At 45.8% G+C, this 26,896-nt stretch overlaps 2 protein-coding genes across 3 annotated transcripts in view; one reads left to right on the top strand and one right to left on the bottom strand.

Annotated features, from left to right (window-relative positions):
* PDE4B (phosphodiesterase 4B) overlaps positions 1-26,896 on the bottom strand; it is a 468,208-nt gene that overhangs the window by 291,984 nt on the left and 149,328 nt on the right. The gene's annotated exons all lie outside the window — the stretch shown is intronic.
* On the top strand, positions 17,974-23,583 carry LOC133387791 (uncharacterized). Its single transcript, XM_061633351.1, has 2 exons — positions 17,974-19,002; positions 22,576-23,583. Exons 1-2 carry the CDS (start codon positions 18,582-18,584, stop codon positions 23,178-23,180), a joined length of 1,026 nt encoding a protein of 341 aa, XP_061489335.1. The 5' UTR covers positions 17,974-18,581; the 3' UTR covers positions 23,181-23,583.

Raw genomic sequence — 26,896 nt, 5'->3', positions numbered from 1 at the left:
TTGCAACTAAGCCCTTCCCTTTTGTCCATTTTAGATTCTAATGCCCTTGGGTTAGGGAGCAGTCATACCTGTTCTTTGTAAAACACCACATACATAGATGGTGATAAATAAACAGGGGCCACATGGATGGGATGGGCAACATGGTTCATTCCCATGTCAGTACTAAAAGCCCCAAATGCAAGTAATAGAACTCCATATTTGATGAGCAATGGCAACTTAACCAAAACAAGTTCATCACTGATCACTCCCTTGTCTTTGAACCCAGAAAGGGTACACAACACCTGCCACTAGGAGGTCAAAACATGTTGTTCTGGTCGAAGAGATGCTCTCTATGGCAAGGCATAAGAGAATCTAATATAAAAAGGGCAAGATAAAAACTTGAAGGTGGGAGGTTAAGAATAATGGGATGCATCTGTGAAGGCTATGTCTAGCTAGCCATAGGCCCTGCACCCTTCAAGACTCCTGTTATTTCTCAGACTTCCTACTTCAGCCCTTTCCATCATATCTAGTTATTTATGTTTGAGTGCATGTCCTTTTTTAAATTTACTTCATCCTTTTACCTGCTTTATTGCTATTGCCTCCTCCTCTATGTTTATATACAACTTCTCTATCTTTCTGCTATAGTGACAACAGAAATAACTTCAATGGTTTCTCTAATGCATTAACTACTGTGTTACAACAGAGTCAGCTCCATTTTTTCATTAGCCTTCCCCGCCTCCAACACATTAAAAGTCAGAAATAAATAAAACTGAATCCTGTTGAATCAGCAGAGTTTCCTCTTAGGAAAACCTGCTGAAAAGAAAGCTTCTGTATTCAGCCTCCTGCACTTGGGCCTTAGTTGAAGCCAACTGTATAAGCAGATGGCAGCAATTGAAAAAAGCCTGCCCATGTATTTTGTGCCAAATCTCACTCTCTTTCTCTAAAAAAGAATCTTCCTTCACACACAGAGAGAAATAAATAATCCTTGGAATTTTGGAAGGCTTTTCAAGTGCAATCTAAAACGCAATCCATTTAAAAACTGGTACGAAAGACCAAGGTAAGAAACTGCTTGCATCTATGTAAATTAAAAAGTATACATTCCACCTGTATCGGGCATTTAGCAAAAGACCCTTGCACAGAGAATAGAGCAGCTCTAGCTTTGTTTCACAAATGGTTTGAATGACGTCATTAATGTCATGGTTACAGCATTGCTGCATAAAGCGTTGGTCATGCTTCTAGCCACTGATATAATAGATCATGGCAAACAGCTGCAGATTCCCTCTCCAAATCTGTAACATAAGGATAATTCCTCCCTTGCAAGAATACAGGATTCAATACCTCCAGTGAAGATGACTAAAGAAGCATGTTCTAGTTTTAGTCTTATATTAGTGCTCTCCATAAATAAGTATTCAGGCTAAACCAATGCACTCACAAATATGCTCTATTAATTTTATGAGCATCAGCAAAATTCATTGCCAAACATAACAAAGAGAACATTTTAAAAAAAATAATGTAGCCTGATGGTCTTAGTACTGTAGACACAATTAGCTATTTGAAACACAAGAAAAACAAAGTAACTGAAAACACTTGCAGCTGGCAGGTGGACATATGCTTTTTTAAAAGAGCAATTTACACATACATCCCCCCCCACACACAGAGCATTTATTTTTATAGCTTATTTTTTATTTAGTCAATGTAATGAAGAGCTCCAGAAAGAAAGTTCATTTCTGAAACTGCCTTTAGGTTGATTCTCCAGGTGTATACTTCTTATAAAAGGAATTTAATAAAACTATTTAGATAAACATTTGAAATCACAGTTGATTAATTAAGCACTAGGAATTCCACAGAATCTATGGACAAATGAAAACACTGCTACAGAAAGATAACAAGTTGTCTGTATAAAGTCTATTCAGGTTAGTCATTGTCAGTTCACAACAGTGGAATGCAATGCATCTTTCTACAGTTCCAGCTGTTTTGAGATTATCTTTATTTTCCAGACCTTAGTATATTGTACTAAAAAAACATATTTTGGCATTCACAAGTGACTGCTTTAAAAACCCAACTACAATCCAGCCTATCCCAACTTCTTGAGCTTTGAAATCACATTAATATACTACTCCAGTTTTAAGCACAATAGCTTTCCTGGACCTCAGTTTTAAAGTGAAAACAGTATATCACTATTATTATTTTGCACTGAAGCCACAGCAATGCTATTTCTCACACTGCTGGTGTAACATAAACAGCCCCATACCATAGGATGGGGAGCCGACATTGTGACTCTTCCCCATAGTGTCACCAGCTTCTGAAAATCTGTAGGAAAAATATAGGAAGGCCTGAAGCATGGCCTCATCCTTGTCCTGTGTGGTCCCAGGTTTCTCAAGCGATGCATTAAGGAGCAGCAATGCTGACTGCTCACATGCTGCTAAGCATATAGCAAAGTAATGTAATGCTAATAGGAAAGTCATTTTTACGTGGGAGTGGTTTAATCTTGCCAAAGACCATGTAAAGCTGGAAATTTAACAGATGTGAACAGAGATTGAGAGATAGTGATTCACCCAACCAGTGAGTTCATAGCTCAACTGAGATTTGAACTAAGGATTCACAGTTCATACTCAGACAAAGCACATGCATTAAGAGTACAATTTCCCACTTAGCTGAGTTCTTTGAAGGGAACCACTATATGATGTCTTCCAATTCCAGCTTGCTTTCCACAAACAAGATTTTTTGCAGCTTCGTTGAAATACCTATCTCATGGTGAACCGCTTTAGACAAACAAGTTTGATAAAGATCTTGCTTGAAAGGGGAAAATGGGTATCATGTAAATCCACCCTTAGGAAGATATAAATACGTTATGCTCCCCACTGAAAACTTAAGGTCATATACCATTATCGTTTCATAAAGGTGGATAACCTCTCAACTGACTACCCAACCCCTTGGACCAAGCTCCCCAGGATACCAGTCTAATACGAGAGGTGAGTGATGTCATTCCTTCTTGCACTTGTTCTATAGTATTGGGAACTCAAGTGCACAGAATGTATGTGTGTGCATATGTTTGGATGTGTACAGTATATGTAACGGGAATGCACAATAAGTATTCCCTGTCCTTTCAGAGTTTTTTCCAGGAACTTGAGAAGCTGCCTTATTTCTGTGCTCTGTTTAATACAAAAGCAATCATCCACAAATATTGTAGAGGTGGCTAACCCTCACTGCAGGGAACTACCCCCTAATACCCCACTGATTTCTAGCAGTATGGCAGAAAGAGAAAAGGGAAACACAAGTGGATAGAGAGGAGTGCGTGTGTGTGTGTATGTGTGTCCTTCATGCTTGCATGCAAGAATGTTTGTGTTGCAGGGTGGCCATACTCACCACTGGCATGTGGCCCCTGGGAGGCCAAGGATGAATGTGGACCTCGGGCAAAAAAAAGAAGAGCCACTCTTATTCTTTTGATATGTCCTCATTGTAATTACTTTTGACAGAAGATAACACACATAGTAGAGTTGGTATGGTTAGAAAATGAATATTTTCCCATTACCTCCCTACATGAAAATGAGAGAGAATACAGAAGGTATTATGGTTTTCACATCTGTGTCCTAGATATTCAGGGTTGGAATGGGGGAGCACAAGAGGAAAAAGATAGGTTTGCTGATATGAAGCTCAAAAAGGCTACATTAGGAACTGCCAAATCGCAGTGTGCTCCTTTCACTTCCCAATGCAGCCTTCCTAGAATACACAAGAAGAGGGTTCTCTCAAAGAACCTAAGAAATCTCTCCAATTTTCCCACTTACTCTGCTATCTTGCTATAAATTGAGGATCCATCTGACTTTTACTTCAAAGATGATCTGTGGAATCAATACTAACAATATTTTCAGTACAACTAAAATTTAGTTTTATTTTATTTAGCACCCCCAGCAGCAACAGGAAAGGTGGAGTAGGTGGAACACCTGCAGAGCCAACTTCTTGCCATCTATAATTGCTCTGCATTTTGCTACTGCCCTGTCTGGGATACAGCTGCAGCACTGCGGGACTGGAGAAGACCTGCCCTGGGAGTGAGTACCTGAGCATCTCTGTGCTTGCTTGCTTACTCCTTTGAGAAGCTGTCTCCTGAGACAGCTGAAGTAAGTGCTGCAAGGACTGGGACCCCCTGCCTGATCGTCACTCCAGAGAGAGGCTGCAGTTAATCTTGCAGCCTCTGGAACAGCTCCTGGCTGGGTCAGGGGACATAAAAGCCTGGTTGCCCTTGGGTGGCGGGTCTACCACCAGTGGAGTCACCACCAAAAAGCTACACCAAAGGGGGTCTCTCCTTGGGGAGCCCTGAGGGCAAGGGTACTACCCCCTTCTAATTTTTTTAGACCAATATAGAGGAGATTTGTAGTGGGGAGGGTGTGTGGCTCATATGTAGTTCCTGTGCAGGGTGAGAGCCTATGCAGTGAACTGAATGACAGGAGAAAGTTGCCAGATGCCTTGTGCAGATGTGCCGTTTGAAAGATATTGAGTGGATCTGACTGTTCCCAATTCTCTCAGAGGCCTACTGGGATAACTGGTTCAGGTAGGTTTTTTTGGTGGGCTCTATATCAGGTGTTTAGGAGGAGACTTAGCAAGGAGGGACATAGATGATGCCATCCCAATTCCAGTGGTCATGGGAAGAGGGAGGTATAGCCATGGGGAGGTAGGGAACTACCATAGAAGACAAGGGCAAAGCTATGTACACCTTGTTACTCGCTCCCACTCCTCTCATGGATGGGTTCCTCATTGCTCATCTGCTGTGGCCACTGGCCTGTGTGTGTGTTGTTGTTTAATGCCAGATCGGTACATAATAAGACCACGCTCATCCATGATTCCATCGACATGAAGATGTCGATTTAGTGTGCGTTACTGAGACTTGGGTGGGTGAGCTGGGAGGAGTTGATCTGACCCAGCTTTGCCCACCTGAATATTCAGTGCAACACCAGCACAGGCTGCAGGGACGGGTGGGGGAGGAGTTGCTGTGGTCTACAGAACTTCCATCTCTGTCATCAGGAAACCACTCTGTCTTGGAGCTGGCTGTGAGGGCCTGCGCCTGGTGTCAGGCCAAGGAGACTGTAAACTAGGGCTGCTGCTGGTGAACCATCCACCCTGCTGCCCGGCAGCTTCTCTGACCGAGCTGGTGGAGGCTGTCTCGGCTGTGGTGTTGAAGGAGCCCAGAACAATAGTCCTGGGTGATTTCAATGTCCATGCTGAGGCTGCTTCTAGTGTTCCAGCTCGGGACTTCATGGCCTCCATGATAACCATTGGGCTGTCTCAAGTTGTCACCGGCCTGACACAGGGCAAGGCACACCCTCAACTTGGTTTTTGCTCCAGATGAAGGAAGGGGTGGTCTGGAGATGAGGGGGTGGATGTCACCCCATTGTCATGGTCAGACCACTTCCTGGTGAAGTTTAGACTTATGGCTCCGATCCTCCCCTGCAGGGGTGGTGGACAGATTAAGATGGTCAGCCCCCAGAGACTAATGGGATCCACAGGATTCTGAATGCCCTGGGGGAGTTCCCAGTAAATACAGTAGGTGATCCTGTTGAAGCCCTTGTCAAGCTGTGGAACAGCAAGACTCATTGGGCTCTTGACACGGTTGCCCCCGAGTGCCCTCTCCAGCATTGTGCAGCCTGGTTTGCACTTTGGTACACTAGTGGACTAAGGGCAATGAAACGGTGGACCACGGCTAGAGCACAAGTGGCAAAAGACATACTGTGAGGCTGATTGGGCACGAGTAAAACATCATAACTGTGCCTACTGTGTGGTGGTGAGGGTGGCAAAGAAGGCCCACTTCTCTGCCACCATTGCATCATCAAGTAGCCATCCAGTGGAGCTTTTCCGTATTGTCAGGGGTCTGTTGACAACAACTCCAGGAAATGGAGGTTTAGACCTTCGGAGGCCCACTATGTGTAAGACATTTTGAGGGTAAAGTTGCCTGCCTCCATAGCAATCTTGATGCCCCATCCGCATCTACAGTGCAATGTCTGTTGCAACTTCTTGGGATTGGTTTCAGTTGATGCGGACTGATGACATGGACACAGTGCTTGCAACAATGTGGCCAGCAACATGTCCTCTCGACCCTTGCCCTTCTTGGCTTATTAAAGCTTGCTGAGGGAGCTTGACCAAAAGGATCCAGACTGTGATCAATGCATTGTTGTGGAAGAGTTCCAGCAGGGACCTTATCCCACTTTCCGTCTGTGTTGGAATTGCTTTTTAATATGTTTTTAAACCTTTTTTAAAAATATGTTTTTAAACCTTTTTTTACTCCTATGCAGTCATGGTTAGGATAGGAAAAACTGACCATATGGGAGGACGAAGGAGGGGGGCAAAGGAAGGGGGAGGGGAGGACAGGTTTGGTCATTTCCATCCTTATAGAGTTCAATAGTATTTACTTCCATGCAATCATGCTTAAGATAGGTAAAATTGACCATGGGGAGGAGGAAGGGGGGAGGGAGGAGGAGGAGGGGGGGAGGGGAAGGGAAGGAGGGGATTGGAAGGGGATGGGGATGGGGAGGGAGGAGCAAAAGAAGGGGGAGGAAGGGGGCAAGAGGGAGGGGATAGGAGGGAGGAGGAGGGGGGAGGGTGGATTTGATCATTTGTATACTTTTTGAGTTCAATGGGATTTATTTCTGTGCAATCATGTTTGAAAATGGAAATAGACTGCCTTCAAGTCGACTGGACTTATGGTGACCCTTTGAATAGAATTTTCATGGTAAATGGTATTCAGAGGTGGTTTCACCATTGCCTTCCTCTGAGGCTGAGAGGCAGTGACTGGCCCAAGGTCACCCAGTCAGCTTCATGGCTGTGTGGGGATTCGAACCCTGGTCTCCTAGGTCATAGTCCAACACTGACCTGGGGGAGGGACAGGGAGGATAGAAGGAGGAGATTGGGTGGGTGGGCACTGGGCAGAGGGGAAGCCCGTCCTTTCCAAAAGCAAAACATTGTGAACAGTATCATTCCTTTTCATCGTTTCCCCCACCTTTTTATTCTGCAGAAGGCACATGTAGCCTCCCACCCAAATTTAAAGCAAAGCTGTCCCTGGCCACATCCACACCAGGCCTTTATTTCACTTTGGACAGTCATGGCTTCTCTCAAAGAATCCTGGGAAGTGTAGTTAGTGAAAGGTGCTGAGAGTTGCTAGGAGACGCCCAGTTCCCCTCACAGACCTTCAATCAGAGCAGCTGACTGTTAAACCACTCTGGCCACTGGAGCTCTCTCAGGGGAATAGGAGTTTCCTCTCAGCACACTTCATAAACTACACTTCCCCAGATTCTTTGGGGGAAGCCATGACTGTCTCAAGTGAAATCAAAGTCTGGTGTGGGTGTGGTCCCCTGTTTAGGCAAACCAAGCAGCTGTGAGTCTGGCTTTTAGAACTCTGACAGTTGGTTCTTACTGAGCATGTCCAACGTTACGACTGGGTTCAAGCCAAAATTTCTTAAATTAATTAAACATCAGCCAGTATTTTTTTTTTAACTCTTAAACTGCAGAAGATGAAGGTCAGAGTATGGGGCAAGGTCTGTAACAGGATTACAGGTCCTCTGTGAACATGGCTAATTTTTGATGAATTTCAACAGATTATGAGAACTCTCAGAGAAAAGAGTCCAAAAGGTCTCTGGGGTTTTTTTCTCTCTTTTTAGACTTTGAACTCTCTATTCTCTCTGACTGTTTTGTGTATCACCATGAAAATTGAGAGGATTGTTAAGCAAGCGTTTCTGAGTTCAGGACCATAAGTTTTGTAAGATTTTGTTTTGAAATGAGCTTATGGGAAGTATCAGAATGGCATGGGATATTTTCAATTTAACATTGCGGAATGTGAAACATCCATGCTTGCTATAGTATATAGCCAATCTTGTGGCTGTATAATATATTTTAAAGTCTGTGTTTATTATGTTTTAAAGTGTTTTTAGTGCTTTTGTTTGCCGACCTGGGCTCCTAGTGGGAGGAAGGGTGGGATATTAATGAATGAATAAATGAATGAAATAAAGGAGAGGAGAGCTGTCAGCCCATCCCTGGAGGAAGACCCAGTCCCCCACTGATTGCAGCAGCCATGATTTGACGCCAAGGTTCCTGGGTGGGGAGGAGTGGGAAACTCCCAGAATTACACACCTGACTTTGGGCTCTGTGTGTGTGTGTGTTTTATTTTTATTTTTTATCTGCTGGAGGGTGGGTGAGGTTTGGGTTTTTTTGCCTTGACAGTCACAATTAGTGTACTGCCAGAGCTTTCTGTGGCTGTATGGGGATTGTTATTGTTTTATTTTATTTTTGTTTTGTTTTATATATGATATATTATCTTGGCTTTTAATTATGTCGTAAGTTGCTTGGAGACATTCAGGTAGCAAGCGACTAATAAATCGACTAAAATAACACAAATAAATAAATTTACCTTTCCTACAAGGAGCTCAGGGTTGCATACAAGTTTCTTTCCCCCTCTTCATTTTATTCTCAGAAACAAACTGTGAGTTTGTGGTTTGAACTAGACTGAATGTTAAATGCATCTTCACATTTAACATGTACATTTTTGAAAATGCAAACGGCAGCTGTGGGGAAGGGGGTTAAGCGTTCCCTTCCCTACTACAATTTAAATGAAAATCATTCCTTTGAAGCTACTTTTTGCATTAGAAGCAAATTTGCCAACACAGTTTCTCCTAATGCAGCTTCAAATTGGAGTAAGGTCGCTGAGGGTAGAGACACATTTACTGTTCTGCTGGTTAAAGTGCATCTCCACCTCTCTTTCCTGCTAACTAGGGCACACGATGCTAACCAAACCCTGCCCCCTTTTACTGTAAAACCTGGTGGGTCAGCTCAACTGCATTTAAAAAAAAAGCTTCAAACAATTTTGCAAGTGATTGGCAGATCAGCCCATTGCCCCTCCACCAAATGTGCTGTAGGTTATTAGTGTGGTCACAGTCTGAGTGAACTTGATGTTTGAGTGGGGTTTTGAATCCCAGTCTCCCTGGTAATACTACAATACTCTCGTAGCCAATACACCAAACTGGCATTGACTTACAGGACTAGGCTAGGCTAATTACATTTGCTGTAATGGAATATACTTTACAACAGAGATGCTACTCTATAATATTTACGCAGAATTGGACTTCCTTGTATCCTTGGAGATGAGTCAGTTACCACTTAAGTATAATTTAGTGTTAATACTTATCCATATGAAGTCCATTCAGTACCTTTAAAATTATGTAGACAGATCGAAGAAAAATCTTTAGGTGGGTGAAGAGGTTGTTGATATACTGACATAAGCTGGTGTTTTATTATGCAGAGAAACCAAATATTCAGCAAAGCAATGCTCCAAACAAAATAATTCTAACACAATTTGTTGGTTTGAAGGATTTCTAGCCATCTGTTGCTATAATAATATATTTTAGGAATTCATCTTGCTATTATTAGCAGAGTAAATTGTCACACGAGATGACAACCTTTAGTTTCCTATACTGTCTTGTAATTATAAAGGAGCAGCTGGGGTGCATGAGTAGGATGCATAAATGAATTAGGGAAAAGAATATCAGCTCAGGCATTACTAGCTAGCAACACAGAATTGTCGCTGCTCCAAGTCAGGAATTACAGATAAACCCCAAGACTGGATTGGTTAGGGTTCAGAGATTCAGATTGCTATAAGGATTCTACAAAATGGAACCTTTAACCTGATTGTCTGAAATAATTATCACAGTACAGATTTAATAAAGCCGATCATTGCAGCAAATATGATGCAATGAAACAGAGCTGGTTCCTTTGCCATTTGAAAACTGATTGTGTGTACACAATCTCCACTTGACCAGCAAGTACAACTAGCAATGTTCCCATAAAAGAAGTGAAATGAATAACTAGGGAGCTCTTATCTCAGTAGCTAGGAGGTAAGTGACAGATGTGACAGGTGGAGATGGCGGTGAAGAATAAGAGAATACAAGCCTAATATCAATTCAGTGAACTTGGCAGGATGCAAGCTGTCATCAGAAGATATTGCTGCTGGAAAGGGCAAAATACTCTATCATACCTGCATGTCATAGCCTCCAAAAGGTGAGGCAGGCTGGTAGGCAGACAACAGAAGAATTGGAAGGATAAGGATGCAAGTACCAGATACTAGAATGCCAACATGGAGAATACAAGTGCTGGGATGGCATGGGTAAGGAAAACACCTCATGAGTAGCTAGCACTCATTGGTCAGCAAGGGCTCCATTTGTTACTGGGAGACAGCGGAGGCTGGTGGCTCCGATGTCAATGGGACAGTGAATCGGCTCTGTCCAAGATACCTTGGACAGCTCCTTGAAAGTTCAGACTAAAACCAGAGTGGATTCACTGCCCCACTGACATTGGAGCCACCAGTGTGATGGGTGGGGTGGGGGCAGAAACAGCTCATCCTAAGGAAAGAATATGAGCCTTAAGTTATGGCAACAGAATTTACAGACTAACAAGTTTACAGCCTCCAGCTGGGTTGTGGGTTTTTTTGTAAATTCAACTAATAGGCTCTTGAGGGGTGGGGAGGTAAATTAGGAAAGATGCAACTGAAGTTAAGGAGAGTATGTTCATTGGGTGGAGGCGGAGCTGTTTCCAGGTTAAAACATTCATTCTGGGGTGTGGATACAACTTTCTTTTTTTAAAAAATACAGCTTTGTTGTAGGACTAACTTGTGCTACATCTTTCTATTTACAATTTACACAGACTGCAAGTACTTTGTTGCTTTTCCCAGCTCTGTGGCATAAATTAGGGGAAAGGCCATAGTTTGGTTGCAGAGCATCTGCTTTGTATGCAAAAAGTCCCTGGTTCAATCCCTAGCCTAGCATCTCTGTGTTGTGAATGGCATCCATCCAAAACCCTGGAGAGTCACTGCCAGTCATTGTTGACAATGCTGAGCTAGATGGACTGCTGGTCTGACTCAGTAAAAGGCAGCTATGTTTAGGAACCTATGTTCCTAAAAATGCCCTGGGGTACACCCACTTCTCCCTCCTCCAATAGGAAAATGAAGAAGGGGGAAGGAAGATGAAAGAGACATAGAGACAAGGTTATATCAGCACAAATATCTGCTCAAATCATAGAATCATAGAATAGTAGAGTTGGAAGGGGCCTATAAGGCCATCAAGTCCAGCCCCCTGCTCAATGCAGGAATCCAAATGGAAGCATTCCCAACAGATGGCTGTCCAGCTGCCTCTTGAATGCCTCCAGTGTCGGAGAGCCCACTACCTCTCTAGGTAATTGGTTCCATTGTCGTATGGTTCTAACATCTAGGAAGTTTTTCCTGATGTTCAGTTGAAATCTGGCTTTCTGAAACTTGAGCCCGTTATTCCATGTCCTGCTGTCTGGGCAGCCTTGTCAACTAATGAATTTAATTATTTAACAAATTTATATACTGCTTAACATAAAGAAAAATGTCAAAGTGGTGTACAACAGAAGAATACAATATATCATTAAAACAATATAAGGCATTCAGGATAAAATGAATCACATTAATCAATGGTACATACTGCTTGGGTTACACTTCAGGGTAAAAAGTAAGTTGTAGTGAAATGTGATCTTGAATAGACAGGCAATGCCTTATATGGCATGGCAAAGAAAGTGAAACTAAAATTAGAACTAGAGGATTGAAGCAACATAAAGTATTGCATTAGTGAGTTTGTAAGGGCTGTTGCATGGTCAATTTTAGATAATCAATCTGCCCTCTTTTGCTCTAGGCCACTTACCAGGGCAAAGGTCTGCACATGCATTGAATTACTACCCAATGGGTCTAGTCCCCCAATCCCCCAAATAAAATAATAGAAAGGATAAATTAAAATGTGCATATGCAGGGCACCATTACTGCTGCCACTTGGCCCACAATTGCCATTGCTTCCTCAAAGGTGGCCCTAATTGCTGATCAAGAGTCTGCTACTTCTTCTTCTAAAAAAAAGGAAACTACTACAGGGAGAAAAAACAATGGTCATCACTGAAACAAACTGTAAAACTTGTACACATTTATACACACATACATAACCACACAATGCCAGCAGGGCTGCAAGCAAAAAGCATCCACTCTATTATGTTGGACATCAATAATTCAATATTAAAACAACTAACCTTTGCATCAAAATTTGTTCTCTACTGAATAATATTAATACACAGAACTGAGATGTAAAAGATACCATTGAAGCCTGTTAAAGTTTTAAAGCTTAACTACATTACTGATTCAAAAAGAGAGAGGGGCGAGTCTATTGATAAATTACATTTTATATTTGGCATGGCTGTTTCACATAAAAACGTTTCAAAATTAATGCATGCTACTGCAATCACCTATTCAGTACTATCAGAGCTAACGCTGAAACCAAGAGTGAATCATTTGAGCAGCTGGGCTGTTCAAAAGAAAGCAATATCTCTAAGAACTTTAATTGAGTAATAAGTGAATTATGTGACTCAGCTTGTGGAACTTCTAGTCTGTGTTGCAATGAAGACTACATCTGTTAATGTTTATATATTCCTCTTGTCAATGGCCAAGAAAAAGGAAGGAAGCAGAATCCCATAAAGCAGTATCCTGAACATTGTGCAACCTGTTGGTGTATAACGACGATAGCAGTCATCTTTCAGTCTGAGCCTCCAGAAAGACCCCCTATACGCCAACAAAAACATAGGCTCATTACCAACCAACTGGTAAGTCCATTTTAAAATAAAGAGAGTCAGATTTCATACTGACTGATTACTCCATTAGCACAAGGAAAAATATTGGTAATAGCTTTTCCTGGTTGTTAATTAGCCAAATGGGCAAAGGTATAACAATGATTGAATAAAACAGACAAGCGATTCTGAATATAGAAATCCTACATTGTTATACTCATGTTCTCCCCAATTTCATTGCATCTGACAATATTGTCATTGAATGGGGCAGGTATGACCAAAAAAAATTATCACATGGCTCTGGCACACTGATTCATTTCCTATGATATCCAAAGAAGCATTTCATAATTCAAAGCACATATCTAAAGGCATACAGTAGGGCTCCGCTTTACAGCGATTCGCTTTACAGTGATTCGCTAATACAGCGGTCTCAATTAGACACAATTAGACTAAAGCCCCACTCATACGGCGCTTGTCCCTCTTTTACAGTGGTTTTCGGGCATCGCGCGCCATTCTATTCAATGGTTTTCGCTTTACAGCAGGGATCCGGAACGTAACCCGCCGTATGAGTGGGGCCCTACTGTATGTGAACAAAACATTATCTTGTTTTACTGGCTTATTTTTGGCACACATTTTATGATGCTAGAAACAAAATAATATGTATAATGAATATATATATCCAGTCTCACCCAGCTCATCAGACAGACACATACATTGTGGACATAATTATGGGACACTTATCTATTCATCTTTTGATGATGATGAGGGTCCAAATTAAAACACAGAGCACACAAACTAGGCGTAAAAACAGTTATGTGAATTTTAGTATCATATAGCATTTATTAACTTTTTAACCACTTAGTAGTAGACATGGATGAAATCACTGGGGGGGGGAAATGCCTCTTGAATTTGCCTCTTGAATCTTGCCTCTTGAATTTGCTGGCTAGATTTCTGTAGAATTTCTGGTTTTCAAAAACTCTGGTCTCACTGTTGTTGTTGTTATGTGCCTTCAAGTCGATTACAACTTATGGCAACCCTATGAATCAGTGATCTCCAAGAGAATTTGTCATGAACCACCCTGTTCAGATCTTCTAAGTTCAGGTCTGTGGCTTCCTTTATGGAATCAATACATCTCGTTTGCCCTTCCTCTTTTTCTACTCCCTTCTGTTTTTCCAAGCATTATTGTCTTTTCTAGTGAATCATGTCTTGTCATGATGTGTCCAAAGTATGATAACCTCCGTTTCATCATTTTAGCTTCTAGTGACAGTTCTGGTTTAATTTGTTCTAACACCCAATTATTTGTCTTTTTCACAGTCCATGGTATGTGCAAAGCGCTCCTCCAGCACCACATTTCAAAGGAGTTGATTTTTCTCTTATCCGCCTTTTTCACTGTCCAACTTTCACATCCATACATAGAGATTGGGAATACCATGGTCTGAATGATCCTGACTTTGGTGTTCGGTGATATATCTTTACATTTGAGGACGTTTTCTAGTTCTCTCATAGCTGCCTTCCCCAGTCCTAGCCTTCTTCTGATTTCTTGACTATGGTCTCCATTTTGGTTAATGACTGTGCCAAGGTATTGATAATCCTTGACAAGTTCAATGTCCTCATTGTCCACTTTAAAGTTACATAAATCTTCTGTTGTCATTACTTTAGTCTTTTTGACGTTGAGCTGTAGTCCTGCTTTTGTACTTTCCTCTTTAACTTTCATCAGCATTCTTTTCAAATCATTACTGGTTTCTGCTAATAGTATGGCATTGTCTGCATATCTTAAATTACTGATATTTCTCCCTACAATTTTCACACCTCCTTCATCTTGGTCCAGTCTTGCTTTGCGTATGATGTGTTCTGCGTACAGATTAAACAAATAGGGTGATAAAATACACCCATCTCATGCCCTTTTCTATTGGGAACCAATCGGTTTCTCCATATTCTGTCCTTACAGTAGCCTCTTGTCCAGAGTATAGGTTGTACATCAGGACAATCAGATACTGTGACACCCCCATTTCTTTTAAAGCATTCCACAGTTTTTCATGATCTACACAGTCAAAGGCTTTGCTGTAATCTATGAAGCACAGGGTGATTTTCTTCTGAAATTCCTTGCTCCGTTCCATTATCCAACATATGTTTGTTATATGATCTCTGGTGCCTCAAAAGAATCTAGTCACTGATGTTTGCCTATGGACCTCTCAATAATAAGGAATCTCTCCATATGCCACCCATGGAAGGGCTTCTTGGAAAAAGGGACAAATCACACAATTTCAGCTTCAGTATGCAGGCACTATGCATTCAGGAAACTTACTTACAAGAACCATTTTTCGTGTGCATATAAATGGTCTCAAGGGACTGTTCAGAGCCCCAGTGCAGGCTTTGGTCTGCATCAGATCTTTCCTCCATCACAACCACCCTTGGATGACTCTACTGGAGTGATGGGGAGGCCTGATCCATGCCCACATAGGCCACTAACTTCAAAGAGACCTGTCAATGCACTGGTGTTGAGGGAACTCTGCAAAGGAGTACTGTAGGGCCCCACTTTTTGACGTTCCGCTAATACGGTGGCTTTCAATTAGAGTAAGGCCCCACTCATATGGCAGTTGTTCCACTTTTATGGCATTTTTCGGGCATCGGGCACCATTTTATTGACAGAATTCCGCTTTTCGGTGGGGGTATGGAACGTAATCCGCCATATGAGTGGGGCCCTACTGTAGTGATGCCTGTGTCACAGGAGATGGAGAGAAAAGGAAACAGGAAAGCCACATTGGATGTCAGTAAATCTCAAATATTCTATGTTGACTAAACTTCAGAATTTATTGGTAACCTGTTAGCTTTCGGTGCCTGCTAAAAGCTTTTCTTTTTAGGCAAGCCTTTCCAGACACATTGATGTTGATCTGTTTCAATCTTTTTAGTTACTAGCTGTTTTGTTTTAAATGTGTTTTTAATTACTTGTTTTCAACTGTTTTATTGATAATTTTAATATTTTTTGTAAACTGCTTAGAGGACTTTACATTCAAGGGGTATACAAATTTGATTAAATAAATACAAATAAATAAATACAAAGCTCAGCTTAGTTGGGACCTGACACATGCCCTGAGACTATGTGTTGCGATTTAACTTTACTCTGGGTCATAGTGGTAGAGGGCCATTGTGGTGGTCTGAGAAAGTGGTGGAGATAGTAGGCACAAGTAACAATCATCTCCTAAAGCAGGAGGATGCTCCCTGATGTAATTTATTCCAAACTTCAAAACCAAAGGTAAGGTAAAAAAAAATTGGCCAGGAATCTCACCTTCTGAGTAAAATTGAGGACCAACCAGCAAGTATACCCATCCAATCTTAAATTAAGGTTTATTTTATTTTATTTATGTTTCCCCTGAGAAACCAAAGCTCTGTTCTATCTTCTCATAGCCAGTAAGAACGTAAGAAGAATCCTGCTGGATCAGGCCAATGGCCCATCTCATGCAGCATGGAAGCAGGTACTGAGCACAACAGCATTCTCCCCACTTACTGCCTCTGACAATGGAGACAGAACATACCCTTATCCTCCATGATTAGCACATGTTGATTAAGTTTTGTTTGTATCTCTTTAAGAGCTCCAAATTCAGCTGCTGTTGGGTTCAGGCACTGGAACCTTACTGAAAAAGAAAACCTCACTAGTCCAATTTTCATTCTGTGGCATGTCATTTATGTCATAGGAGCTTTACACCCCGACTATTGTTATGGACTGTCACCCAGGGTGGCTCCAGACAGTCATTATTTTGCAGGAGGGATTCAAGCTCCAACTGGAAAACTGGATTTTTAGTTTTCCACTTTTAAAGTGTATTAAAGGGCTTTGCTGCCCTAGCAAAACAAATTCACTTAAGAAAAAAAACAGACTTTTTGCAGTTTGGAAAGTGATGTGGTAATGCACTGAAAAGTGTGGGATGAGCAAGTAAATAAAGGGAAGATGTGTAAACATCCCACAAGCAAATCAGGCTGAATGAAAGATATAGTCATTGTTGTATAACTGCCCTGCAAGCAAATCAGAAAGAATGCTCAATAAAGACCATATATAATCTAACTTCCACATAAGCTTTGTGCAAGCACACCAGGATGAATACTCAATAAATACGTGGGCTGGAATATACAAGCCCTTATCCTTTTTGAAGATATCCCTTTGATATACCAGGGAGCGGTTAATCAATCATTTCCCTATATCTGGGCACCTCTCAGCCATCACATTGTTCCATCTCTCTCCCACAAACCAGCTCCATGCTTCTCTTCTCAGAGTCTGCTCAGCATCATGGATACCCCATGGGAATACACCTCTTTAGAGCCTTTAGATCTGGTGGGGAGATATTGCTACATATTCTAACATGCCTTAAGAATGTTTGGTTGGTTGATTACATGGTACAGCTGATTGTGGCATTCGACTTCATAGAGATTTGCTCCTCAGAAGGCCCACCTAGCCCCTTCTGCTTTTTCATAGGCTACTGAAGACCAGCTTATTTAGAGAGACATCCCTTCAGTTTGGAATGATACATAACATCCAAACCACTTTGTTGTCCTCATTATGTTCCTTCAAGTCGATTACGACATATGGTGACCCTACGAATCAGCAACCTCCAATAGCATCTGTCATGAACCACCCTGCTCAGATCTTGTAAGTTCAGGTCTGTGGCTTCCTTTATGGAATCAATTCATCCCTTGTTTGGCCTTCCTCTTTTTCTACTCCCTTTTGTTGTTCCCACCATTATTGTCTTTTCTAGTGAATCATGTCTTCTCATGATGTGTCCAAAGTATGATTACCTCAGTTTCATCATTTTAGCTTCTAGTGACAGTTCTGGTTAATTTGTTCTAACACCCAGTTATGGTCTTTTTCACAGTCCATGGTATGCGCAAAGCTCTCCTCCAGCACCACATTTCAAATGGGTTGATTTTTCTCTTATCCGCCTTTTTCACTGTCCAACTTTCACATCCTTACATAGAGATTAGGAATAACATGGTTTGAATGATCCTGACTTTAGTGTTCAGTGATACATCTTTGCATTTGAGGACCTTTTCTAATTCTCTCATAACTGCCCTCCTCAGTCCTAGCCTTCTTCTAATTTCTTGACTATTGTCTCCATTTTGGTTAATGACTGTGCCAAGGTATTATAATCCTTGACAGGTTCAATGCCAACTTTAAAGTTACATAAATCTTCTGTTATTACTTTAGTCTTCTTGACATTCCCGTTCCGCGCCTGGGACCTACCGGGCAGAGGGACGAGCTTGCAGCCGCTGTCGATGTCCCGGCCGCCATCTTGGATGGGATGCGTGCACACACGGCGCGCTGGCGCGCCGTCGTGTGACGCGGCAGGGAGGCGGGGCGGCTGAAGGCTATTTAAGGCCGCCCCGCCTGCTTCCCGCCATCCAGTTTGAATTTCGGCGGCAATCGGGGCAGCCGCAGCAGCAGCAGCTTCGGCTCGGCGCGGCTTCCTTCAGCGGCTGCTTCGGCCGGGCTCCTTTGGCGGCAGCTTCGGCGGGGTTCCTTTGGCAGCGATCGCGGCAGCAGCAGCTTCGCAATTTCGGCAGCAGCAGCTTCGGCGGCGGCTTCTCTGCCGGCGCACGTGGGCCTCCGGAGGCTTCCTGTGGCCAGGGTGGCTGGGCGGCATCGAGCGCCCCCCCCCAACCTCATTGAGAGACAGGGAGGCAGTGGCGGCGGGCAACAAGGCCTAGGCGGCGAGGATCCTGGGGCAGTCACGACGAGGCGGCAGCGCAGGATCGGATCCAGCACGGCGAGGACCACAGGCTAGGCGGCCTTTGGCCGGCAACTTTTAAATTTAATTGTTAATTTTAGTTAACGCGGGGGAGGTGGGGCACGACCCCAACCATCAACCCTTGCCACGTGCAGGGCAATTAGGCTACCCTCCAGGATAATTGGGTGCCGGGTGGGGGTATTGAATAAGCAGGCGGGCTCCTTCACAACGCTTTGTAATCACGTCCTTTTTTTTTTTTTTTTTTGCAAGCGGGGCCCCCTATCTCCCTCTAGTATGCCCAAGAAAGGACAAGGGGGGCCAAAAGGGAAGGGAAAGGCCCCCAGAGCAGGGGGGAGATGCCCACCCCCAGCGGCGGAGGGGGCAAGGAGTGGGGAGGGGCCACCATGGGCGGCCATATTAGCCAGGTTGGAAGCCCTAGAACATGGCTCAAGCCACCCTAATGCACCCCGGGACCAACCTGTGACAGGGAAGAAGAAGGACCCACCACCCAAACGGTCTCGGGGGAAAACACAGCGGCCAGTGAACAGTGCTGATGCAGGGGCTGTTGCTTCCATCTTAGCGCGACTGGATGTGCTGGAGGCCGGGCTCAGGGCTGAGGCGAGGACGCCCAGCATAGAGCCAGGCGCAAATCCCACCCTGCAAGCAGCCCCAACAATGCAGCCCGCACAAGGACCTTCGGCGGAAAGCACACAGGGTGAGTCCTCTATCATGCCACAACAACAAGGACAGCAGCAGTGGAGCTGGGCCCCCTGGGGGTACCCCTACTGGCCCTTTTCCCCACCAGCGGTAACCGAGGGATATGGGCAGGCAGGGACCTCCGCCTGCGGGGGGGAGGTTACGCCACAGCAGCAGCATCCCCTAAGGGAGGCCTGCGAGCAGGTCTGGCACCTCGCTGCTGGGACGGCGACGGAAGGAGGACAGCAGCCCGCCCTGTCTGCCAACCCCCCTGCAGAGATATCCGACCCCCTGGGATCAGTCAGAGAGGGGGCCATACCTTTTGGGGAAACGTCTGCCCCACTGGGTTTTCATCTTCTGCCTGCTACGAAGGACAGAATATGGAGGGGAGAGTATGTGGACCTATTCTCGCTCCTGTACAGGGAGCCGGTTGGGAAGGATAAGGATAAAGGAGAACATGCAGAGCCCGATAGGCCCAAGCGCCGACGGGTAGAGCGCTCTTGGGCTAACTGGCTGCCTGCATTCCTTACCTACATGGGGGTGGTAATACAGAGGCAGCCTCACAGGGCCTCGGTACTAATCAAATACCTCGATATCATATACCGGGGCTACTCGGAGTTTCAAGGGACGGCATGGCTAGACTACGACCAGGCGTTCCGTATGAGGGCGGCTTTTGATACATCCCTCCCCTGGGACAAGAAGGAGGCTGACCTGTGGCTGCAATTTATGGCGCATTCTAGACCCATGGCAGGCGATAGGGCGGACAGCGGCCATCTCTTGGCGCGCCAGGCATCAGCAACTGCTTCCCGCGGGCCTGCGGGGCAGGGGGTTCAACCCCGCCTGCTTTGCTGGGAGTTCAGCTCGCGTGGCCTTTGCGGTCGGAGCCCGTGCAGGTTCAGACATGAATGTGCCATATGTGGGGGCCCCCACGCCTGCACTAGCTGCCCCAGGGGCCGCCCCTTCAGGGGTGGAAACAGGGATTCGGCTGGCGCAAGGAGGACAGGGGCTGCAGGCGCAGCTCAGGGAAAGGGGCCCCAGCCCAATTAAAATTGCCGTGCTCCGACACTTACTCCACCTTTACCCCCTAGTCCTAGATGCCCAGTTTTTATTAGAAGGCTTCACAGTGGGTTTTCGGATCCCCTATTTAGGTCCCAGGCGACCTTTCATGTCCTGCAACCTTAAGTCAGTGGAAGGCATGGAATCAGTTCTGAGAGAAAAAATTAAGAAGGAAGTAGTAGCCGGCCGGGTTCTGGGCCCCTTTGCTGCACCACCCATCCCCTCACTCAGAGTTTCCCCGTTGGGCCTCGTTCCCAAGAGGGCACCAGGTGAATTTCGCCTGATACACCACCTGTCCTTTCCACAGGGTGAGTCAGTCAATGACTTTATCCCAGCGGAGCTGTGCTCAGTCCGCTACACATCATTCGACTGTGCTGTGCGAATGGTCAGGGACTGCGGGGTTGGGGCCCTTATGGGAAAGTGTGACATCAAGTCTGCTTTCCGCCTCCTCCCGGTCCACCCACAGGACTTCGAGCTGTTGGGCTTGGCTTTTGATGGGGAATATTACGTGGACAGGGCATTGCCTATGGGCTGCTCTATATCATGCTCTGTTTTCGAGCGCTTCAGCTCCTTCTTGGAGTGGGCGGTCAAGAGGCGCGCAGGCTTGCAATCAGTGGTACACTATTTAGATGACTACCTGTTTGCGGGCCCTGCGGACTCAGGCACCTGCAGGGCGTTCATGGCACATTTCGCGGGGCTGGCTGGGGAGCTGGGCGTCCCCCTCGCGGCCGAAAAAACTGAGGGCCCATCCACGGCTATCACGTTTCTGGGCATCGAGATAGATACGGTGGCCCAATGCTGCAGGCTTCCTCAGGACAAGTTGGGGGCCCTCAGGGAGAAGATCTCAGAGGTGGTCAGTTCTAACAAGGTGACATTAGCCACTCTCCAACGGCTGGCAGGCCAGCTGAACTTTGCCTGCAGGGTTGTAGCGCCCGGCCGCGCCTTCCTGCGGCGCGTATATGATGCCATGGCTGGCCTATCACGATCCTACCACCGCACACGGGTGACAGCCGCTCTTAGGGCTGACCTGACAGTGTGGTCCACCTTCCTGCGGGACTTTAATGGGGTCTCCCTATGGAGAAGGGATCGCCTGTTGGAGGCAGAACTACAGGTGCACTCCGATGCCTCGGGTGCCTTCGGTTTTGGGGTCATTCTGCATGACTCATGGTGCCACGGCAGCTGGCCACAGGGCTGGACACTGGCGGGCCTGACCAGAGACCTGACGTTCTTGGAGTTCTTCCCCATCGTCGTGGCCGTACACCTCTGGCCCGACAAGCTGTGTAATTCCGCAGTCCACTTTTGGTGCGACAACCTCCCCACAGTGCACGTTATTAACACCCTGTCCTCTAGAAACCCCAACGTTATGCTTCTGGTGCGAGCATTCGTGCTCCAATGTCTTCACTATAATATTCAGTTCCTGGCGCGCCACGTTCCGGGTATTGACAATAGTATTGCTGATGCTCTATCACGGAACCAGATGGAGAAGTTTCGCCAGCTGGCACCGTGGGCAAGGGCTCTGCCGGAGGTGTTCCCCCCAGCGCTATGGGAGATTGGAGGATTGAATCAGAAAGGGCCATAAGCCTTTCTGTGGCGCCCAGCACTTTGGCCAGCTACCAGGGGGCAGGTAGGGATCTATCTAACTTCAGAGAGTCCAGGGGTTACGTCCAGGAGTGGCCCATCCCGGTCGAGCAGCTTATGGAGTTCTGCGTGGAGGGGAAACGGAGAGGCCTTTCAGTCAGGACCATCAAAGGTAAGCTCTCAGGCCTCGCTTTCCTAGCGAAGGCACGGGGCTTTCAGGACTACACGGGTGACTTTAGGGTGCGCCGGATGCTGGAGGGTTGGTCCCGCGAGCGCCCTTGCCCCCCGGATGCCCGCCTCCCCTTTTCCCCAGAGCTATTGTTTGGCCTGCAGGGACAGTGGAAGCACTTGTGTTCTTCCCCTTTCGAGGCCCTGCTATATCATGCTGCGGCCCTCACTCTGTTTTTTGGGGCCTTCCGAATCGGGGAGGTGGTGGCAGCTTCCAAGAGGGATAACTCCCTCCGAGCCCTGCTAGTCTCCGACCTCAGCTGGAGGGCAGAGCGGGCCATCCTGCGGCTCAGGCGGTCTAAAACGGACCAGCATGGTAAGGGGCGCCTGGTGGTATTAGCCCCATGCCGGCAGCAAGAACTCTGCCCAGTAACAGCCCTGCGCGGTTTTGTGGCAGCGAGGGGGTCGCAGTCAGGGTACCTATTTATACATAGGAACTCCCAGCCCCTTACCAGATACCAGTTCTGGTCCGTGGCGAAGGCCGCACTGGGGAACTTAGGCGTGGACCCCAGTAAGTTCGGGACACACTCCTTCCGGATAGGCGCGGCCTCCACGGCGGCCCTATTGGGCTTTACTAAAGACAGGCTTCAGGCCGTGGGCGGGTGGTCCTCGGACGCGTACAAGGCCTACGTTAGACCACTTGCTGACACACACGGCGCCAGCGGCTAGATTTTGCCCCCCCCCCAGGGGCCCCCCCCATTGTTACCCAATGTCGTTGTTGTTTCAACAGATCGCCGGACAAGATCGGAGCTGCCACGCATCCTCCTATGTGGCCACAGTATGATGTTCTGGGCAGGCCGCAGGGCGGCGAAGTCTCGCTTCGGCACGCAGCTGGGGCTCAGTCAATGGGCCGCAGTGCGGTGGCTGGGACGTCGGGGGATGCGTTGGGATGGGCTCCTGCCAGCCTTGTTTCAACCGGCTGTGGAAGTGGCAGCGCCCCAGGTGCTGGTGATCCACCTCGGGGGCAACGACTTGGGTCTGTTAAAGGGCAAGGCCCTAATTGAACAGGCATGCGGTGACCTCCGGGCCATTGCACGTCGCTGGCCGGGGGTGCACTTAGTGTGGTCAGACATCCTGCCGCGCAGGAGGTGGAATTGTGCTGGTGACCCACGAGGGATGGACAGGGCACGGAAAAAGGTGAACAGGCAAATTCAGAGGGCCCTTAGGGACTTAGGAGGTTCTGTCATCCACCACCCAGAGGTGGGCCACAACAAGCTTGAGCTGTTTCGGCCTGACGGCGTCCATTTGACGGACAAGGGCAACGACATCTTTCTAAGGGACCTGCAGAAGGGTTTACACCAGATTCTTATCGGGTGTGGGGTAAAGGGGGACTAAGCAGAGGCTTGTCCCCCTTCTGTGGCGAAGAAGTGCGGGGAAAGGTTAAAGGGAAAGGGCAGCTAGGTGACACCTTTAGGCACCTTTGGGGGTGACAGGCGGTCCGGAGGCCTGCAGCTCAGGGCTACACGGCCCGGGGACAGGGTACGGGCCGCCTTTGGGGCCAACGTGCCTCATCCGCTCAGAGTTTCAGGGCTCCGAGGGGCGGTGATGCGGGTTGGACCCCCTACACATCTTCAGGGTGTGGCTGGAGCTGGGGGGGCTGGCACAGGGCAGCCCCCAGGCTCAGGCAGGGCATGATCGCCCGATAGCTGCTAACAGGCTTTGCCTGGATCTCCAGAACGCCCCGCCCTTAATCTCCCTTCTGCAGGTTCATTATTCAATTGATTCTGTTTAAATAAAGTGGCCCATCATTTACCCAAGCAATGGTGTCTGTGTTTTATTTCGGCAATAGGCCGCAATCCCGTTCCGCGCCTGGGACCTACCGGGCAGAGGGACGAGCTTGCGGCCGCTGTCGATGTCCCGGCCGCCATCTTGGATGGGATGCGTGCACACACGGCGCGCTGGCGCGCCGTCGTGTGACGCGGCAGGGAGGCGGGGCGGCTGAAGGCTATTTAAGGCCGCCCCGCCTGCTTCCCGCCATCCAGTTTGAATTTCGGCGGCACCCGCCCGACCCTCCCTCTGCTGCAGTGTGATCCATTTGGTCGCTACGGGGCCGACTAGGAATTTTTGGCCTGCCTGCCTCGCTTTGCTGGCAGGTTTCTTTTGCCTACTCCACACTGTGGTTGGGGGGAGGGGTCAAGGGTTAGCACGGGTGCCCCTGGGGGTCAATAGGCTGATTGGGCTGTTTAGTTTGTATTGTTAACGGTCACTTTTGGATGCAAGCGAAGAAGTGCGGGGAAAGGTTAAAGGGAAAGGGCAGCTAGGTGACACCTTTAGGCACCTTTGGGGGTGACAGGCGGTCCGGAGGCCTGCAGCTCAGGGCTACACGGCCCGGGGACAGGGTACGGGCCGCCTTTGGGGCCAACGTGCCTCATCCGCTCAGAGTTTCAGGGCTCCGAGGGGCGGTGATGCGGGTTGGACCCCCTACACATCTTCAGGGTGTGGCTGGAGCTGGGGGGGCTGGCACAGGGCAGCCCCCAGGCTCAGGCAGGGCATGATCGCCCGATAGCTGCTAACAGGCTTTGCCTGGATCTCCAGAACGCCCCGCCCTTAATCTCCCTTCTGCAGGTTCATTATTCAATTGATTCTGTTTAAATAAAGTGGCCCATCATTTACCCAAGCAATGGTGTCTGTGTTTTATTTCGGCAATAGGCCGCAATCAGCTGTAGTCCTGCTTTTGTGCTTTCCTCTTTAACTTTCATCAGCATTTGTTTCAAATCATTACTAGTTTCTGCTAGTAGTATAGTATCATCTCCATATCTCAAATTATTGATATTTCTCCCTCCAATTTTCACACTTCCATCTTGGTCCAATCCTGCTTTCTGTATGATATGTTCTGCATATACATCAAACAAATAGGGTGATAAAGTACATCCCTGTCTCACACCCTTTCTATTTGAGAACCAATTGGTTTCTCCGTGTTGTCCTTACAGTAACCTCTTGTCCAGAGTATAGATTGTGCATCAGGACAATCAGATGCTGTGGCACCCCGTTTCTTTTAAAGCATTCCATGGTTTTTCATGATCTACACACTCAAAGGCTTTGCTGTAGTCTATAAAGCACAGTGTAATTTCTTTCTGAAATTCCTTGGTCCCATTATCCAAAGTATGTTTGTGATATGATCCCTGGTGCCTCTTCCCTTTCTAAATCCAGCTTGGACGTCTGGCATTTCTCGCTCCATATATGGTAAGAGCCAATGTTGTAGAATCTTGAGCTTTACTTTACTTGCATGGGATATTAAGGCAATCGTTCGATAATTACTGCATTCTCTGCGATCCCCTTTCTTTGGGATTGATTGATTGATTGATTGATTGCATTTGTATACCGGCCCATATGCTCTCGGGGCGGTTTACAACAATTAAAAACATTAAAAACAAATATACAAATTTAAAAACACATTTTTAAAAAGCAATTTAAAAACACATGCTAAAATGCCTGGGAGAAGAGGAAAGCTTCCAGTCTCTGGGCCATTGTTTACTTTTTTCCATATTTCTTGACAGTTTTTTGTCAAAATTTGGACAGATTTAGTCTCAGTAGCTTGTAGCAATTCTAGTGGTATGCCATCTGTTCCTGATGCTTTGTTTCTTCCAAGTATTTTAAGAGTAGCTTTCACCTCACATTCTATAATGTCTGGTTCTTCATCATACGGTTCCTCCATGAATGAGTCTGTCATCCTGGGATCTCTTTTATAGAGTTCTTCAGTGTATTGCTTCCATCTTCCTTTTATTTCATCTCAGTTAGTGGGTTTACCTGTTGATTATTCGACATCCCTATTCTTGGTCTAAATTTCCCTTTAATTTCTGTAATCTTTTGGAATAGGGCTCTTGTTCTTCCCTTTTTGTTGTCCTCTTCTATTTCTATACAGTAACCATTGTAATAGTTTTCTTTGTCCCTACGTACTAGTTGCTGTATTGTTGCATTTAAGATTCTGACCGTGTTTCTATCTCCTTTTGCTTTCCTTCTGTCTTTAACCATTTTAAGAGTTTCTTCAGTCATCCATTGAGGTCTTTCTCTCTTTTTAATTAGAGGTATTGTCTTTTTGCATTCTTCCTTGATAATGTCTCTGACTTCACCCATAGCTCTTCTGGTTCTCTGTCAACTAAGTTTAAAGCCTCAAATCTGTTCTTTATTTGATCTTTATCTTCTTCTGGGATGTTATTTAAATTGTATTTTGGTATTATGATTGCTTTGTTCTTCTTTAGTATCGAAAATCAGAGTAATTACCAGTTCATGATCTGTACCACAGTCTGCTCCTGTTTTTGCAGAAAGTATGGAACTTCTCCATCTTTTGCTACCAATTTGGTGATGTCCACGTGTACAGTCATCTTTTCAGTTGCTCAAAAAATGTGTTTGCGAGCAACAAATTACTGGCTTCACAGAATTCAGTAAGTCTTTCTCCTGCTTCATTTCTATCTCCTAAGCCCCATTTTCCCACAATTCCTAGTTGTTCTCTGTTCCCTACTTTTGCATTCCAGTCCCCCATGATTATCAGCACAACTTGTTTTTGTGTGTGATCAATTTCTTCCTGTACTTCTGCATAAAATCTCTCAATTTCCTCTTCTTCACGTTTGCTGTTGGAGCATAGACTTGGATGATGGTTATGTTGATAGGTTTCCTATTAAGTCTCATTGATATCACTCCATACCACGTGGATTTATATCTAGCTCCTTATGGTCTTCTGTTTTACTCTTCTACTGTATTATAATCATTTTATTGTAAACATATATAAAAAGCAGCCTATACATTTTATTAAATAAATAAAATCCTTCTTTACAATACCTAAGAAATTTTAGACTGCGATTTTTAGTTAATAGGAAAGTGCAAAAGCAGGCATGCTGATCCTTTTTGTTTATACTCTTACAAGCTTCACTCATCAGTAAATAATCAATGCAACTGAACAGCTCAACTCTGAAACATGCTATAGGCGCTAAATTATTAAAGTTGCATGGTGCTGTTGCATGTTGCCATGTTCTTATCACATGGTGTGTCCTGACCACATAGAATGTCTCAAATGCCAATGGATGCCAGGTCTATGTTGTATTTATATTGTCAAA

The sequence above is a fragment of the Rhineura floridana genome, chromosome 6 (assembly GCF_030035675.1).
Source record: "Rhineura floridana isolate rRhiFlo1 chromosome 6, rRhiFlo1.hap2, whole genome shotgun sequence".
Lineage (NCBI taxonomy): Eukaryota > Metazoa > Chordata > Lepidosauria > Squamata > Rhineuridae > Rhineura > Rhineura floridana.
This window is presented reverse-complemented; position numbering and strand designations above follow the sequence as displayed.

Excerpts from the sequence above, each read along its gene's own strand:
- LOC133387791 (XM_061633351.1), top strand. The coding sequence starts at position 18,582 with ATGCCCAAGAAAGGACAAGGGGGGCCAAAAGGGAAGGGAAAGGCCCCC. Across the intron at positions 19,003-22,575 it reads TTCGGCGGAAAGCACACAGG|ATCGCCGGACAAGATCGGAG; the intron begins GTGAGTCCTCTA and ends TTGTTTCAACAG.